Source organism: Macaca fascicularis, chromosome 2, assembly GCF_037993035.2.
Source record: "Macaca fascicularis isolate 582-1 chromosome 2, T2T-MFA8v1.1".
Classification (NCBI taxonomy): Eukaryota; Metazoa; Chordata; class Mammalia; order Primates; family Cercopithecidae; genus Macaca; species Macaca fascicularis.
In genome coordinates, this window is record NC_088376.1 from 103255483 (window position 1) to 103273884 (window position 18402).

Here is an 18402-nt window from a genome sequence, read left to right on the forward strand (position 1 = left end):
ATCGACAAACTCAAGACTGTGGAAATTCTTCAGGATAGAGAAATTGCAATAAAAACTTTTAATAATTAGGAGGAAAAATAGAAAGGGAAGGCAGAACCAATAGACAGAAAGAGACTTAAGATTGCACTGTACGGAATTTATTGGGATCCTGACTCATACAAATGAGGAAAGGGTGGTGGATGGAGGAAGAAGGAGGGAGGAAGAGGAGGAGAAGGAAGAGAAAGAGAGAGGATGAGAATGAGAATGGATATGGAGGCAATGTGAACCATGACTAGATAGTTCATGATATTAAGAAATTATTTTTTTGGCCAGGCATAGTGGCTCACGCCTGTAATCCCAGCACTGTGGGAGGTCGAGGCAGGTGGATCACCTGAGGTCAGGAGTTCAAGACCAGCCTGGGCAACATGGTGAAACCGTGTCTCTACAAAAAAAAAAAAAAAAAATTAGCCAGGTGTGGTGGTGCACACCTGTAATCCCAGGTACTCAGGAAACTGAGGCAGGAGAATCACTTGAACCTGAGAGGTGGAGGTTGTAGTGAGCCGAGATCATGCCACTGCAATCCAGCCTGGGCGACAGAGCAAGACTGCCTCAAAAAAAAAAAAAGAGAGAGAAAAAAGAAAAAAAAAAGAAAAGAAAAATAAATTATTTTTAATTTGTACAGGTATAATAATTCAACTGTAGTTAGGGCTTTTTCAAAGAATTTTTACTTTTTGTGATACACACTGAAATATGGGAATTAAATGACACATCTGCAGTTTGCTTGGTGGGGAACAAGTGGAAGACTGTACAGATGAAATAAGAGTCGATTATTGTTGAAGCTGGGAGATAGATGCATGAGTTTCAATATACTATTCTCTCTACTTTTACTTATATTTGAAATTTTTATAATGAAAACATTTTTTTTGTTTCCTGAAACGGAGTCTGGCTCTGTCGCCCAGGCTGGAGTGCAGTGGCCGGATCTCAGCCCACTGCAAGCTCCGCCTCCCAGGTTTACGCCATTCTCCTGCCTCAGCCTCCCGAGTAGCTGGGACTACAGGTGCCCGCCACCTCGCTCGGCTAGTTTTTTGTATTCTTTAGTAGAGACGGTGTTTCACGGTGTTAGCCAGGGTGGTCTCGATCTCCTGACCTCGTGATCCGCCCGTCTCGGCCTCCCAAAGTGCTGGGATTACAGGCTTGAGCCACCGCGCCCAGCCGAAAACATTTTTTAAAAGTAGGCCCTGGCTTACTTTTTTCACAATTGTAATTCATTCCTTTAGAGGTTGCAAGTAGACTGATCAGTGTGACCATATAGGACTTACCACATCCAGCTGTTTTCAACCCCCTACCAAACCCCAATAATTTTCAAAGCCAGTCTGTTTTTTATTTAAAGGTTGTATTACCGCTGTTGGTTCCTGGAAATGCTGACAGATGCTGACTGCTTGCTTTTCAGGCTCTGGAATCTCCAGCTATGGAAATAACCCCCAAGATGTCCCCAAAGCCTTTGAGGATTGTATGCAAAAAGTCAAGGGGCAGGTTCCATTTCACCTCCACGGCTCCACCCCCATTCACCTGGGAGCCACAGCTGGGATGCGCTTGCTGAGGTAAAGGCTAAGTGGCACAAAGGGGCCCATTTGACCAAAATAACCAAGAATGTGTTGAACCTTGCCAAGAATGTAAGTCTATTTCTGGGAACAACCCTCGCCCCCCAAAAAGAAGCCATATTCTGCCATAAATTTGGGCTTTAAAGATTGGGAAACTTTTAGTCTTTATTTTAATACCCAGAAAGAAACAGTTCTAAAATTGTTTCCCTCTCACTTGGTGATTTTACTGGGAACTTTGAAAAAGAGAGAGGTAATATGAAATCCGCTCATGGGATATAACTCTACTGCTTTGGAAAAGTAGCTGTTTTGACACTTGGTATTTTGACACCTGTGGACAACCAGCTAAGTTTGGTAGTAAGTACAACCCATAGCTATGTAGCTTCTGCTTGTGTACAAAATACCACTGAAATCTGCTTTAAAACAATGCCATGTCTGCACCTCAAATCAGTCAAAGCTTTTGGAGTTGTTATGAAACAAGCATCTCATTTCACGCACTCAATTAGTTACTTCTAAATTTGTAGTCATGGCTTTTGGCCCAGTTGCATGTTTTTGAATGTCTTTTCTCTTTTTTCTCCATTATAGCATTTCCTTGACCTTGAAATTTAAAAAAAACAGTTTCCAAAAATAAACATCAAACTTAAATCTACTCAGAGTAGAGGCTACTCCAAGTGTTGGAATAAGGTTTTATCACAAGAAGACATCACTTATTCTGCTTCAAAGGCACTTTATGATTCCAAGCATGCAAAATTATCTATGTCGGAGTATTAAGAAAATAAAAAAAGAACAAACAGAGCTCCTTTAACATGATAATGAAAAGAAATCATGACGTGCTCTCCGTTAGACTGGGCCTTTTCCTTATAGTCTCATAATTCTCATTTCTAATCTGATTTCCTGGTTGACCACATTGAATGTGAAAAGAAGTCAGATTTCTTTGCTCACTCTTGGAATCTGCAGTGTATTTCTAAATTATTTCATTTACATGTAATAGAAATGACTTAAAAACTCCTTCCTTTTGCCTTTTCTTTCTTATAAAAACAGTTCTTTCAACAAGGGTGGAACTGAAACCTTGTAATCTCAGAGAACACAGCAAGGCAGCCCCTTTACAGGCTCTTAATTCCATGGGCCTAAAATCCTCATCTGCTGTAGTGGATGCTTCCTTAACACAACATGTGTGGAGCTACTTATAGAAAAGTCAGCTGCAGGATGTGCTCATGAAGTTTTCAACTTGGAGACTGAATGCTTAGGGCTTAGTTTGTGAAATCCTTCTGCTTTCACTCTATTCAATTCACATTTTCAGGCTGAATTTCCCATTTCAGAATACATTAGGATGCTGTTTACCCTCCCTGGGATTTGACTTCAGGTAACAGGTTTCAGCACAGGACCTGAGCAATACCAATAATATGAATGGGATAAGTGACTACAATCAGAGAGAAATACTGGTCCAATTTCATTAAATGTCTGTAGAAGTTACTCTAAAATATCTTTGCTTTACCAGTAGTGTTTGTACCTATGTAAACTTCTTGGTTGAACTGGCTCTGACCTTATGACTTAAGTAGACTTCTACTACTCTAAAAACAAAAACAAAACAAACAAACAAACAAACAGCTCTTAAGAACCTGACTTTTTTTTTGGTTGCTTCCCCTCCCTCCCCCAGTCTTTCAGTGAGAAATAATTAAAAGGCTCTGCAATTTACAGCTCATGACAAAAACCACGGAACAGAAAACTCACCCCTTAGGAAAAAGTGAATGTCTCCATTGAATAAATTAAGTACTAACTTTTTCTTGTAAAACTGTTTTCTGATGATGATCTATTTCTTCTGAGGAACTAGCTGATATTTTAATTACTAGACAAGTAAAACAGAAAATAAAACAATTAATGAGAATTAGCTGAGATGAGAATTGATGAAACTGGGAAAACTCTGAATTATTTTCCAAGCAGTGATAACTGGCCACTGAATTGGAATGGATCCTGCTTATAGCCTTGCTCTTTCTTCTTCCTGATTGTCAGCCAGTGCCCCTGGCTGTCTTAACCCACGGATGAAAGAGGAAATAATCTCCCAAGCGAGCTCTTTCATAGCGTAAAATGGCAGCGATGGATGCCATAACATTCTGTCACTAGGGATAGAATGCTGTGTTGCCACTTGTCTAAGAGTCAGCACACCAGTGGTTTTTCAATCCAGTGACAGCCATGATGACTGTCATATCCCTTCATGCTAAAGCCCTCCCAAAGACTGAAGCAGAAACAGCTGAAAACTCAATGTTCTTCCTTTCCCCTTTCCTACTAAGCTCCCCTTCCTTCTTGTCAGATGAGGGTTCCTTCGTATGGTGCCTTCAAGAGATTATTTATGCCACTCTTATGCCTTCATCAATCTCCTTTCCTCTGCTGATCTGAGAGAGCAATGGCAGTTAAATAGGAGGCTCTTTTGATACATGAACAGATGATATAGGTGGGGAGAACAAATTGTACTTTTACTGAAAGCAATTTTCCTACTTGGCAGCTTGACAGGTAACAAGTGGATCCTGCCTTCACAGTTGCCCCAGAAGACTTCAACTTGCAAAAGGGATTGTGGTGTACAGCACACATCTGGAAAATCATTCATCCCCACCAGCAGGGAGATGGGGAAGTTTGCATTTTCACCTGAGTGAGACTATATATTTTAAGACTCTATTGTCTGGGCACTCAGACTTGTTTGTTTTGTGCCTTGCATAGGTTACAAAATGAAACAGCAGCTAATGAAGTCCTTGAAAGCATCCAAAGCTACTTCAAGTCCCAGCCCTTTGACTTTAGGGGTGCTCAAATCATTTCTGGGCAAGAGGAAGGGGTATATGGATGGATTACGGCCAACTATTTAATGGGAAATTTCCTGGAGGTGTGTGGAGACAAATGCATGGTTTTTAATCTTACTGTTTATCCTATCTCTTGTGAGTGATAGCCTAAGTAGAGGTACACACCATTAGGGATATCTGTCCTGTATCACTCCTATCATGTAATGCATTAGGGAAATACCTATGAGACAATAGCTAAGAAAGACCTATATAGCTGGGGAGAAAACATGGTCATAAATAGGACTAAATGCTTGGGAGGGAGGGAATCTCATCACTTTACTAGCTTGTAAGAAATTGAAGGGGGTGGGATCTAAATTTAACACTAGGCTATGGGTCTTTGGGAGGGCAGTTGAATAATCCTTCAGAGAGGCTCCATGACCATTTGAAATTTACAAAGCCCTCAGGAAGTCTGCATCCCTAAGTCCCCAGAGACAGGAGGAAGTCTTCACTCTGTGTTCCCAGGTCTCCTCACAGTCCAGTCCCTGCACTCCCTGCTCCCTTGGTGCAGAGGAAAGTTGATTCAAAGAGACAACTGCCATGTTACAGGGGGCACAAAACGGGAGTTACTCAGAGCATATCCAGCCCAAGACCTATTTTGTTCCCCTTCAAATGTATTTTAAATTTTTAAATAGTTACCAATAATTAACGTTTGGGAAATTTCACATAAAAATCCATACTTCTAGCTTCTTCTGACCTCCTCACTCCTCCCCAAAATCGGAGGAACTGGTCACAGTAGATGCACATTCCTGCCCGGTAATGGGAACAGAGTGTAATTCGTGGACTCTCCAGTTTGCCACAGACCCCACCACTCCCTGTTATACACCTAATCTACACTCATTTATTACTTACCTATGTTACTTGCCCAGCTCTTGTAAGCATGTGAATTCACCACCTCTGAAAGAAAAGGAGAGAATTGGCCTCACATGCTCTCTCTGTCCTACTTCTTAGTAATAGGAGACGAGGCTTGGGTGGAGAACTTTGGGCAAACAGAGATGGTGCCTTTGGCTTTCTTTCTCACTTCCTTTTCCCACTGTGCAGAAGAACCTTTGGCATATGTGGGTGCACCCGCATGGAGTGGAAACCACGGGTGCCCTGGACTTAGGTGGTGCCTCCACCCAAATATCCTTCGTGGCAGGAGAGAAGGTGGATCTGAACACCAGCGACATCATGCAGGTGTCCCTGTATGGCTACGTGTACACGCTCTACACACACAGCTTCCAGTGCTATGGCCGGAATGAGGCTGAGAAGAAGTTTCTGGCAATGCTCCTGCAGGTACTTGAGTCGGTGGTAGGGGGTGGCAGGTGTTGTCTTGAGGGTTTGAGCTGAGGGGAGAATGCCCTGCCTTCTGGAGTCTGTCCTCTCCACTTCAATTGAAAGGTAGATGGAAATAACCCCATTTTCCAATTTACTCCTGGGGGTCCAAGTCCCTTTCCCCTCTCTCTCTCTTTCTTCCCCTCCCTCTCCCTCTCATGTTGCCCACTCCCAGTGAATTTGAGTAAGAAGTCTAGGGAATTTCCAGAGCTTCACATGTTTTGTAAATGACTCAAGACCTGGAATCCCTTTATGGACACAAACTGTTTTAAACCGGGAGCTAAATAAGCCTGAGATTTTTGAGACTCCCCTGGGTGTAGACAAAATAATATTAGTGGTCACAAGAGAAATGTGTGCTGAAGGGGGAGAGGGCAGAGCCTTCCCAGGCTTAGCCTCCTTTTAGATGGGTCTATATTAGGCAGGCTTGATACCCTTTATACGGTGGAACTTTAGAGCAACCACATTCCATCATGTTGATCAGTAATTCATTTGGTAAGTGTTTCAGAGCCCAGAAGGCTAATTCAGGCATCAGCTAGAAAGTTGTTGCTGATATTAAATTCAACATTATGTAGTGTGTGTTCATGAGGGCACTAACTCCATAGGTGAGACCCCAGACCCAAACGCTACTGCTCTGGGGACATCAATCTTAGCCATGGCTAGGTGGCTGAGAGGATGGGCCTTGACTACCTAGAGGGGTATGAGGAAATCAGAAGCCACAGATTCTGGCTTCTTACGGGACTCGAAGGCAGGGGAATTAGCCTAGGAACAAAATGGACACAACATCAGAAGGTTAACCCACATTCCTCCAACCTACTCCGATAACTGAAGACAGGAGCAGACTCTATCCTGCAGAAGAGTTGAGGGGGATCACAAAAGTGCATCTTCAGCAGGACTCACAACTTCAGACCCCTGCATTTACCCAGTGTTCATGCAGGGTGGGTTGTGGGAACTCAGCTTCCACTTCTGGCCCCTCCTCCAAACCTCTCCCCAATCCTCCCTGAAACGGCTGAGGCCCTGGGACACACGCATGGGACATTTATTGTCAGGAGAGTCTGAGCACTGCCTGGAAAGAACAGATGTGAGAAGCCTGCAGACAGCCCTCAACTACCCTTCTGTACTAATCCGTGCTCACACTGCTATAAAGAAATACCTGAAACTGGATAATTTATAAAGAAAAGAGGCTTGTTTAATTGGTTCATGGTTCTGTGGGCTGTACAGGTTTCTGCTTCTAGGGAGGCCTCAGGAAACTTACAGTCATAGTAGAAGGCAAAGGGGAAGCAAGCACTTCTCACATGCGGGAACAGGAGGGAAGACGCCACACACTTTTAAACAACCAGATCTCGTGAAACTCACTCACTATCATGAGAACAGCAAGGAGGAAATCTGCCCCCATGACCTAATCACCTCCCACCAGGCCCCTCCTCCAACAGTGGGATTACGATTTTACATGAGGCAAAGCCAAACTATGTCACCTTCCATGGCTCCCACCCCAACTTCCACTTCCCTCCCCAGTCAGCCAAACCAAGCCCTACAGGTAACTCAATCAATGCTCCCTATCAGGGGTCTCAATACTCATCACTCATCCCCACTTGCTCATCAAAGTAGTTCAACCAACATGCTTCTTTCTTGCTGGGAGAGAAGCTCTAGAAAATCCTCTTTTCTCCAGCTCCTTTTACTTCTAGCAATGCTTAATGTCCTTTGCTCCAGCTCTGACTCTAGCAGGAGTAGAATGTGGAAGCTCAGGTGAAATCCTCCTTTTTCCAGGGTGAGTGGGGATCAGAGAGGCTAATCTTCTAAATTTGGCTGGCCCTGTGGAATGTGTGTTTCTGTCTGTCTGCATGTGTCTGTGTGTTTTTGTACTTATACAATGTTTACTAAAGAATGATTATCTATATATCCAGCAGTCCACAGAAGAGAAGTAAATACTTTACCTTTCTGAGGTCTGATTTAGGCTTGAGAATGCCAGTCTCCAAATGTGAGCCCAGCACTGGGGGTGGAGGAGTGAGCACCCATCCTCTCACAGTCAGCTCACAGGAACAGGGACACATGTCTTCAATTTGCCTGGTAACCTCTAGATGCCTGATAGGGTGACTCTGCCCTCGGAGGCTTCTGACTCATCCAAGAGGAGAGATTCAGATGAGATGAGGATTACTGACAAATTCATGTCAAGACCTGCCTGACCAACAGTTTCATAGGTCAAATATGTATTGCCAAGCCTTGACTTGGAAGGTTCACACAAATTATTGCATCATAAACACTGACTGAGTAAATTCCATCAGTCTGGATCTTGTTTCCTCATCTGTAATATAAGGAACTATGTAGTGTGGTGAGAATGATAGCTGGATATGTACTTTGCAAATTACTTTCATATTAATAAGTCTCCAGTCACCTTGGAGCTGAAGTCTCATTCTGACAACATGTTGGATATTAGGAATATGTATTCACTTTCTTTCCATTTTTAAGTAAGAAATTTGTCTTCTGTTTTTAATGTAATATATGTTCAGTGAAAAACATTTAGAAGATGCACACCAAAAACTATAAAGGATTTCTTTAAAAACGGAATTAACCACTATTAATCATACTATTGCATTTTCTTCCACTTTTTTAATGTATGAAAGTGTAAAAACTTGGCTTCATATGGTATATATAATTTTATATTTACCTTTTATTTTACCTAACCATATATTATGGTCAATTTCCTGTGTTGTTAATGTCCTTTTAAAATATTATTTTTATGAGAGCATAGTATTCCAAGTACCATAACTTAAAAAGAAAAAGAAATTGACCATTTGATTATGAAAGAAAGTACATTCTTATTGTAAAAATTTAAAGCCATACAAAGAGTGTTAAAGTCAAAATGAAAGATCCTCCTTCCAATCCCATTTACTGAATGCCATCACTGGTCAAAGCTTAATATGTTGTTCTTCTACACTTTCCAGGTCAGTATATTAACTTATTTTCTTTACTATTTAATATCCCATAATGTATCAATCATTCCCTTCCTCATGGACACCAGGCTGTGTCCTGTTTTGTTGCTACGACAATAATATAATAAGCCTTCTTACCCATATAACCTTATGAACCAGTGATTTTATTTCTGTAGGATAGGTTCAAAGGACAGGTGTATTTTTTTTATTTAAATGAACAAATAGGTAATCTTCCAACAAAATTAAAGCCATGCAGATTACCACCCATGTTGTGATGACTTTTTGAAATAAGCTTCAGGAATTCCAAAACATTCTAATAATAAGTACTTAGATAATGAGGGTCTGTTTCTGGATTTTCTGTTCGATACATTCATTGTTCTATTTTGGGACCAATATCATGTTGTTCTACCTGCAATAGTCTATTTTTCTACTCTCAGATGTTTATCTTGAACTTCAAAGTCATTTGAAGCAGTAACAAAAAAGAAAGTTTTTTGTTGAGATTGTGATTGTAATTACGTTGATTCATACATTAATTTGGTTAAAATGTGCTTATTAGTGACATCAACAATTTCTATACAGAATTATACAGTGTATTTCCATTTATTTAATTCTTGGCTTGTATCCTTCAATAAAATGTATAGTTTTCACCATTGGTTCTGTACCTCTGTTGTTAAATGTATTTTCTTTGTGTGTATTTTTTAAACTTTCTGTCACTAATGAGAATAGTTTCTATCACTGTTTTTTCCAGTTTTAACCAGTTTAACTCTAAAATCAGATTATGCTATAGTTTTCTAGTGGACTTTTCTCCCTCGAACCCGCTGATTAACTTTTTCATGACAGTGCCCTTCAACCACTAAGCTCGGTGAAGACTGTTGAATGCTGAATGCCTGAACTTGGCACATTGGCCCATTATATGTAAAGAATGCCACAACAAAAATTCAGACACAAAAAAAAGAAAAGAACTAATATTTACTAAGTTTTTCCTATGTACTAAGTCAGAAATAATTTATGTTATCTTGTTTCTTCTCTGGACCAAGCCAGAAATAATTTATAGTTTTAATCATTTTAAAAGTATAAATCTCCCTTCAGACTATACTAGAAAAGAAAAAAAAGTATAAATCAGATTTGGAAGTAGATACTAAATAGCCAATTGATTGATTCGATATTTTTTTCTTTCAACCAATATTTCAGCTATAGGGTGACCCAAGTATGATATGCTATAAATTATATGTAACGGCTTCTGAAAATCATAAATTGTTTTCATACCATAGAGGCAGAAAGGGGCCTGTTTGCCTCTTTCTCAGTCAAATGAAGATCTTTCTGGAAAACACTCATTTGGGTTCTATTTGATGAATGTTAAGCTTTTATAGGATTTTTGCAGAATCTTGTCACTGACCTTTGTTAAACAATTGCATTACTTGAATATGTACCTCAGTTTCCTCATTAGTAAAATGAAAGGGTTGGGCTAAATGTCTGAGTCAAGATTTTACTGTAGGGTGGCCAGGTGCAGTGGCTCACACCTGTAATCCTAGCACTTTGGAAGGCTAAGGCAGGAGAATCTCTTGTGCACAGGAGTTTGAGACCAACCTGGGTAACATAGGGAGAACATACCTCTACCAAAAAAAGAACTAATTAAAAAAAATTTTTTTTTAAATTTTTTTGAGATGGAGTCTTGCTCTGTCACCCAGGCTGGAGTGTAACGGTGCAATCTCAGTTCGCTGCAACCTCCACTTCCCGGGTTCAAGTGATTCTCCTGCCTCAGCCTCCCGAGTAGCTGGGACTACAGGTGCATGCCACCACGTCTGGCTAATTTTTGTATTTTTAGGAAAGATGGAGTTTCACCATGCTGCCCAGGCTGGTCTCAAACTCCTGATCTCAAATGATCCGCCTGCCTCAGCTTCCTAAAGTGCTGGGATTACAGGTGTGAGCCATCACACCCAGCTAAAAGAAAAGATTTTACTATAGGGGAAGCAGTATGCCTTAGTGGCTTAAGTTGAACATAGTTCAAATCCAATTCCTTCAAAAAGAGAGTTCATAAACTGAATCAACAACATTTAGGATTTTAGCATAAAATAGAGTATTTTGCACCAGTAGATTAAAGATTGAATAGTCATATGGAAAAAGTAAAGCCAAGTCTATCTGAATCTTTAAGTCAAATAAATTGCAATGGATAAAAGATTTATATGTGACAAGGTTATTTGTTTGTAATGGCAAAATGATTGGGAACCACCTCAGTGTTCATCTAGATGATATTCCTTAAATAAAGTATGATTTATTTGTACAGTGGAATACTATGCAGCTACTAAAAAAATAGGCCACTCTGTAAGTACAATGAATGGAAATATCTCAAAGATACATTTTTAAGTGAGAAAAGCAACGGGTACAATGGGGTATATAAAGTGCTACCATTTATGGCTTTAAAAAAAGAAAAGCGTGGGAGAAAAAAATATATTTGCATGTGCATGCCAGATCATTGGAAGGATACACAAAAATTGGCAATAGTGATTGTTTCCAGAGAGAGGCCTGATGGCTGCAAGTGGATGAGAAGGAGACTTCACTTTCATATGTTTATTTGTACCTTTTGGATTATTTTGCTAGGTGGATAGATGACATTCTACTTAAAATGATACATTAAATATATCCATTTTCTCAACATGTGAAGTTCATAAAACCTGGTTCACAGGGCTATCATAAGAGCTGGATCAGATAATGTGAGAGAGAGCCTAGCGCTATGCCTGGTACAAGGTAATTGTCACACACACACACACACACACACACACACACACACACACACCCTTTCCCCCCACCCCCGCTTGAATTATCTAGACAACCTATCATCAAAGACATGCTGACATAGAATGGTATTTTTTGTTTTTCTCTTGGCATTGGAGGATAGTGATAGAGAGAATTTGCAAAAGGGAGATACTTGGCTATCCACAAAAAACGTGGTTTCTAACACCTTACTCTTATACCTACAGAATTCTCCTACCAAAAACCATCTCACCAATCCCTGTTACCCTCGGGATTATAGCATCAACTTCACCATGGGCCATGTATTTGATAGCCTGTGCACTGTGGACCAGAGGCCAGAAAGTTATAACCCCAGTGATATCATCACTTTTGAGGGAACTGGGGACCCATCTCTGTGTAAGGAGAAGGTGGCTTCCTTATTTGACTTCAAAGCTTGCCATGATCAAGAAACGTGTTCTTTTGATGGGGTTTATCAGCCAAAGATTAAAGGGCCATTTGTGGTAAGAGCAAAACCTGAAAGATTCCTTTCTTTCCCCGTTGAATATTTATTTCTCACTTTTCTGTTTCTCCTCTGCTGACCTGTTAGCCACCTTCTAATTCCTCACCCATAAACCTTTCTATTATACCCATTCTGAGAACTAATTTCCTTCTGTATTACTTATTTCCAGGCTTTTGCAGGATTCTACTACACAGCCAGTGCTTTAAATCTTTCAGGTAGCTTTTCCCTGGACACCTTCAACTCCAGCACCTGGAATTTCTGCTCACAGAATTGGAGTCAGGTCAGTATTTAAAGAAAAAGTATCAATGTCAGTACAAAAAATATATATATATGGTAGAATCTATTCTATGTGTGTATATTCTGAATTTAGCCTTTATGCTCTTCTATTTCCATCACATCTGTAAAATAAAAAGAATAAGGGAAGCTACTCCCACACCTGTGGTGTGAATTAATGTTATAACTACATGCACAATGGTTAGAACAATATTTGGCATATAATAATAAGCACTCAATGAGTTTAAAGATTAGTATATTGTGAAATTATATAGTGATATCTTCATAACTATATTGAATAATTATATGATTGTATTATAAAGTCTTTTCTATTATGAAATTATGGATGATAAGATTCTTTAAAACATGACTTTTAACCCAAGGTGTTCATTTTAAAACATACCTGCCTGCCCTGCCTCTAAGATGTTTTAAACCTCCTTTCAGCTCCCACTCCTGCTCCCCAAATTTGATGAGGTATACGCCCGCTCTTACTGCTTCTCAGCCAACTATATCTACCACTTGTTTGTGAATGGTTACAAATTCACAGAGGAGACTTGGCCCCAGATACATTTTGAAAAAGAAGTAAGTCAAAGCACAAATCATTTTCTCTTCTTTTTCCCAACAGAGAGATTTGTATGTATGTGTGTGGAGCAAATGTAGAAGGTAAAAGGGTATTAACGAGTTAAACTCACTGGGTGGAAGCTGATCAGACTGATCCCTTGTGAGTTTCCCAGAAGAGGTCGTGGAGAATTTAGTGGAGTTGCTCATGGGTGTCCATTCTCCTGGAAAAGACTGGAGGCCAAGGGCCAATGGACTAGGAGGTCCTGGAGGGCAGAGACTTGTCTTGGTATCTTCATATTCCCAGCACTCAGCACAAGGGATAGAGCCTAGAAGGTGCTTAGTAAATGTTTGTTGAATTCGTAAATAAATATGAATTCATAAATAAATATGAATTAAGGATATGAGACTTTTCATCCTGAAAAGAAGCTTTAAATGTAACCATTTTTAAAAGAGGATAGCAACTAATTCTTCTCCATTTTATGCAGATGTCGGAGTAAGATACAGGCCTTAGAGCCTGACGGATTTGCATTAGCATTAAATAAACATTTTCTCTTTGAATGAACCTGAAGTCATTACATTCACTGACAAAGATTTGGGGGATGGAGAAGATATTCTTAGCTCAGGGTTTAATATATCTAAAAATATGTATATTTATAGATATCTATAAATACATACATATATATATATGATGGTCAAGTGACCAGAATGGTCCAAAGCTGGAATCACAGCTGTCACCTGGTGACAGGTGAAAGGACCTCCATACCTTGTTTCAGGCAGGGCTCAGCCTTGCGAATATGTTCAGCCAGCACTATGTTCCCCAGGTTCCAGAGAATTTTCTCATTTCAGGAATAGCTGATATGAAGCCTGAAGGATGTCTGGAGTCAGCCTGTTCAATACCAGCTTCAGCAATAATTAGATTAAATCAATCAATATCCTGCATTAGGCCTCTGACTCTCTACTTTTACATAAATAAAATTGAGTCATCTACAAAAAAATAAGGATGTCTGGAGACACAAGGACTGTTGGTAGCATGTACTCTCTAAGCTTTGCTTCTAATGAATCTAATTACCAGTAAAGTATATTATAAGAATTGAGAATGACTTTCCATTTGAATGCCAGTTTGAGTTGATATAGTATCTAAGTTAAAAGTTCCTTTTTTCTAATTATAAAGAATGTTATGTCCAGCCAAATTAGTAATTAAATGTGAAGATGTAGGCTGGGTGCAGTGGCTCACACCTGTAATCCCAGCACTTTGGGAGGCCAAGGCAGGTGGATCACCTGAGGTCGGTAGTTCGAGACCAGCCTGACCAACAAGGAGAAACACTGTCTCTACTAAAAATACGAAATTCGCCGGGCATGATGGTGCATGCGTGTAATCCCAGCTACTCAGGAGGCTGAGGCAGGAGAATCACCATAACCTGGGAGGTGGAGGTTGCCATGAGCCGAGATCATGCCATTGCACTCCAGCCTGGGCAACAAGAGCAAAACTCCATCTCTAAATAAATAAATAAAAATAAAAATGTTAAGGTGTAAAAAGACTTAAGAAGATTTGCTGCACAAAGACTTACATTGAAAATATTTTTGATGGAAGTAATAAAATAAGAAGAGAAATAAATCCAGGACATGTTACAAAAATACTGGAAGTAAGAATAAATGATGTTGTGGCTTAAAATTTACATTAAAAAGGCCAGGTGCTGTGGCTCACACCTGTAATTCCAGCACTCTGGGAGGCTGAGGCAGATGGATCACCTGAGGTCAGGAGTTCAAGACCAGCCTGGCCAACATGGTAAAACCCTGTCTCTACTAAAAATACAAAATATTAACTGGGTGTGGTGGCATGCGCCTTTACTCCCAGCCACTCAGGAGGCTGAGGCAGGAGAATCACTTGAAACTGGGAGGTGGAGGTTGCAGTAAGCCGAGATCTCACCATTTCACTCCAGCCTGGGCAACAGAACAAGACTCCGTCTCAAAAAAAAAAAAAAAAAAAAAAAGATGTTAAAAAAACAGAAAACAAACACTAAAGAAAACTATAAAAATAAACGCCATTCATATGACTCAAGTGTAGAAAATACCCAACATGATAAGGGTGTGGTAAGGAGTTATAAGATACAGGGACATAAGAGTAACCTAAAATTCAAATTCTCTTCTTGTCAAAGGGAACACAGAGATATCTTTTTCTTTTTCTTTCTTTTTTTTTTTTTTTTTGAGACGGAGTCTCGCTCTGTCACCTAGGCTGGAGTGCAATGGCGTGATCTCAGCTCACTGCAGCCTCTGCCTCTTGGGCTCAAGCAATTCTCCTGCCTCAGCCTCCTGAGTAACTGGGATTACAGGCACCCACCATCATGCCTGGCTAATTTTTGTATTTTTATAGAGACAGGGTTTCACCACGTTGGCCAGGCTGGTCTTGAACTCCTGACCTCAGGTGATCCGCCTGCCTCAGCCTCCCAGAGTGCTGGGATTATAGGCGTGAGCCACCATGCCTGGCCACAGATATCATTTTTAAGGCAGGAAAGAAGAAAAATATATATATATATATAAAAGCACTAATTGAAAATTTAAAAGTAAGATATTAGAAAGAAGTGTAAATATATTAATAATCACAATAATTATAAATGGACTAAACCTACCAGTTAAAAGACAGATGTCAGATTGAATTTTTAGAAATCAAGCAGGTGCCATTTATAAGAGAAACGTGATTCAAGCATAAAGACATGGAAAGATTGAAAGATAACTTTTTTAAATTATCAAACACTACCCAAAAGAAAGCTGGTGTAACTATTTAATATCTGGCAAAGCTGTCTTTAAGACAAAGAGCCTCATTCTAGACAGCAAGGGTTACAACATAATGATAAAATGTTCAATTCACTATGAAGATTGTAAAGGTGAAACATTTATACACCTAATAAAACACCCTAAAAACATGTAAAGCAAAAATGGATAGAACAACCAGAAGAAATTGACAGTCAGCTTCCCATTTGGGCTGATTTCCTATTCTTAGAAACCGGTCCTGGGATCAGCAAACCACTCATTAGCCTCTTTCTCTAGCCACAAACACTCTTGTGCTCCTGGACAACAGGAACACTTTCACTATTATTAACTGTGCCTTCTTCACTCTTGGCTATGACAAGATTGTGAGGATTTGTTCTTTTGACTATTTCTTCTGCAGTGCTGGAGGTGAGATTCCCCAAGTCTTTGTGGCTACAGTGTGGTGTCTTAACTTGGGCAAGTCCTTTGACCTCTTTGGGCCACAATTTCCCATGGGAGCTTTGTGAGGTTGATAGTGGTATGCCTCTGGTATGTAATTGTAGCCTTGAGCCTTGTCCTCTACTCCACAGGTGGGGAATAGCAGCATAGCGTGGTCTCTTGGCTACATGCTCAGCCTGACCAACCAGATACCAGCTGAAAGCCCTCTGATCCGTCTGCCCATAGAACCACCTGTCTTTGTGGGCACCCTTGCTTTCTTCACAGCGGCAGCCTTGCTGTGTCTGGCATTTCTTGCGTACCTGTGTTCAGCATCCAGAAAAAAGAGGCACTCCGAGCATGCCTTTGACCAGGCAGTGGATTCTGACTGAGCCTTCAAAGCAGCTCCTGGAGTCCAGTGGCTGCTTAGAGTCAGCCTGGGTGGCACCAGGCAACACAGGTAAAGTGGCTGCCTTCAGGAAATACAACTAACTAAAATCAAACACCTAGGTCACGTGCCTCTCAAATACTGATTTCTGCCACAGTACTTCTTGGGGCGTCCCTTGGCTATTCTGTGCATATTGCTCTTCAGAGACCTCACTACCCATGTGCTGATCTATTGGGGAACAGAGAAGAGACAGGCCACCAAGATCAGGCTCTTTATTTTAAGTCCCCCAGAGGAAGAGTAAGTTGAGAGGGTATCAGCTTAATGTTGAAGAATTGACCTCAGGGCTCAGTTTCTATTTCCCTCCCTCAGTATTCTTCCTGGCAGGATACCCATTAAGCATTTGGCCCAATCAGATATCTCATTTTATAGTTTTTTTTTCCCATTGGTCTTTAACTAAGACTTTCTTGTAGCAATCTCATAAGCAGTGAACCCCTCAGATCAGTAGAATATAGTATCTGGGGGAGAAGACTTATTTCCCTCAGGGCAGTGGCCACAGCCAGGCTTCTGTCATACAGGTGGATCCCGAAGCACAGAAACATAAAAACGGTCTCCCAGAAAACTATAGACCATTCTCCAAGTGGAATTCCCACTTAGGGCTCTGGTCACTAGATTGCAACCTTTGTGTTTGTCATCATCCTCATCTCACCACTGTATTGCTATGCCCTCCCATAAAAACACATTTATCCCGAGCAAGATTGTTGCATTCCAGATTTTACTGCCTTTGCTAGGCTTTTGTTTAGCAAAGGGCTGCCTTTCCATTGTTATCATGGTGTATATATTTTTGTCGCCATTCCCACAGTATACTTCATGTTGTCATAGAACATCCTACTTTATGATTTACTAGCCAATTACTTTCCTAGATCATAGACCTCTCTGCGTAGTAGTCATAGGTCTTGACTTTGGGGAAAGAAAAGGAAGCTGCAGGAATATTTATCTCCAAAGTCGAATGAGAAAGAACTCCAGCAAATCCAATGGCTACAAAGTAAAAATCAGCATTATTTCATATTGCTGTTTCTTAGCTGAATATGGAATAAAGAACTATTATTTTATTTTGACTTGCAGTGGGTATGTGTGTGTTAACTTACATATGGTACTCTTCCTCCTAAGGACTCTAGGTGATATTTATGAGAGAAAATTTTTTCCCTAGTGAATTAAGAAACCCATTCATTAATATCACCTTTATTCCAGAGAGTTCAAAGTGCTTTTACTTCGATAAACCTTTGACTGCTTGAGATTATTGAGTCAAGCACTTCTGTACCTTATTTGAAATTCTAAGCCTCTGTGAGGCCACAACCTGACACTCAAATCTTATTTCTCATCCAGAATGGCTACTCCTATCCCAAACTGTACCTTTGCTCACACCATCCTCTCTACTAGATTACTAGATCATCCTCCCATCCTCCCACCAATACATGATTGAGAAGCAATCATGTATATTTGATTGAGAAGCAATCATGTATATTTCTCAAGATCCAGTTCCTTCCTGTAAGTCTTCCACAAAGCTTTCCTTGCATACACATACTATGCTGTATCTCCTGGACCACTTTTTCAAAACCAGCCACATAAGTCCTCATATTGTCATTTATCTTCGTGTATGTGTACAGCTTATTTCTAAAAGAGACAGTAGGCTTCTTAAGGGAAAAGCCTATTGTGCATCACTCCTCATTCATTCAACAGACATCTAAAAACACCTATTATGGCTGATGCCTTTTAGGTGTGATCTTGGATTTGGACATATGATATGAACATAGTATTTATTCATATTTGTTGATTGAGGTTGTTTCCATGAGTGACTAAGAATGGGCAATAAACCATAGAGATAGCGGGGAAAAAACAGCATCCAAATCACCAAGAGTTTGCAAGAAAAAAAAACTTGTCTGTGCAAGAAAGAGAGTCAAAGCTCCAAGAAGGCAAGTCCTAGTCAACATTTCTAACTCATTTGGGAAGTTAGAATAAGCTGAGGTACTTCAGGTTTTCTGACACACACCGAAGAATTTTTGACTGGGTGCAGTAGCTCACACCTGTAATCTCAGCCTTTTGGGAGTAG

The 18402-nt window shown here is 40.3% G+C and overlaps 1 protein-coding gene across 9 annotated transcripts in view; it reads left to right on the forward strand.

The window, feature by feature from the left end:
* ENTPD3 (ectonucleoside triphosphate diphosphohydrolase 3) overlaps window positions 1-17410 on the forward strand; it is a 41426-nt gene extending 24016 nt beyond the window's left edge. For 2 of the 9 annotated variants that reach the window (XR_012431015.1, XR_012431017.1), the window contains exons 5-11: window positions 1430-1580; window positions 4290-4449; window positions 5444-5677; window positions 11622-11894; window positions 12109-12173; window positions 12611-12748; window positions 16063-17410. Coding sequence is in view for 6 of the 9 variants with exons in the window: in XM_005546725.4 (XP_005546782.1) it covers window positions 1430-1580; window positions 4290-4449; window positions 5444-5677; window positions 11622-11894; window positions 12063-12173; window positions 12611-12748; window positions 16063-16299 (1304 nt within the window). In the remaining 3 variants the exon portion in view is untranslated. Of the gene's footprint in view, window positions 1-1429; window positions 1581-4289; window positions 4450-5443; window positions 5678-7667; window positions 9294-11621; window positions 11895-12062; window positions 12174-12610; window positions 12749-13573; window positions 13819-16062 lie in introns of those variants that run through there. The other 7 variants (XM_005546725.4, XM_005546726.4, XM_005546727.5 and 4 more) reach the window with 4 other exon arrangements.
* The last annotated feature ends 992 nt before the right edge of the window (window positions 17411-18402 follow it).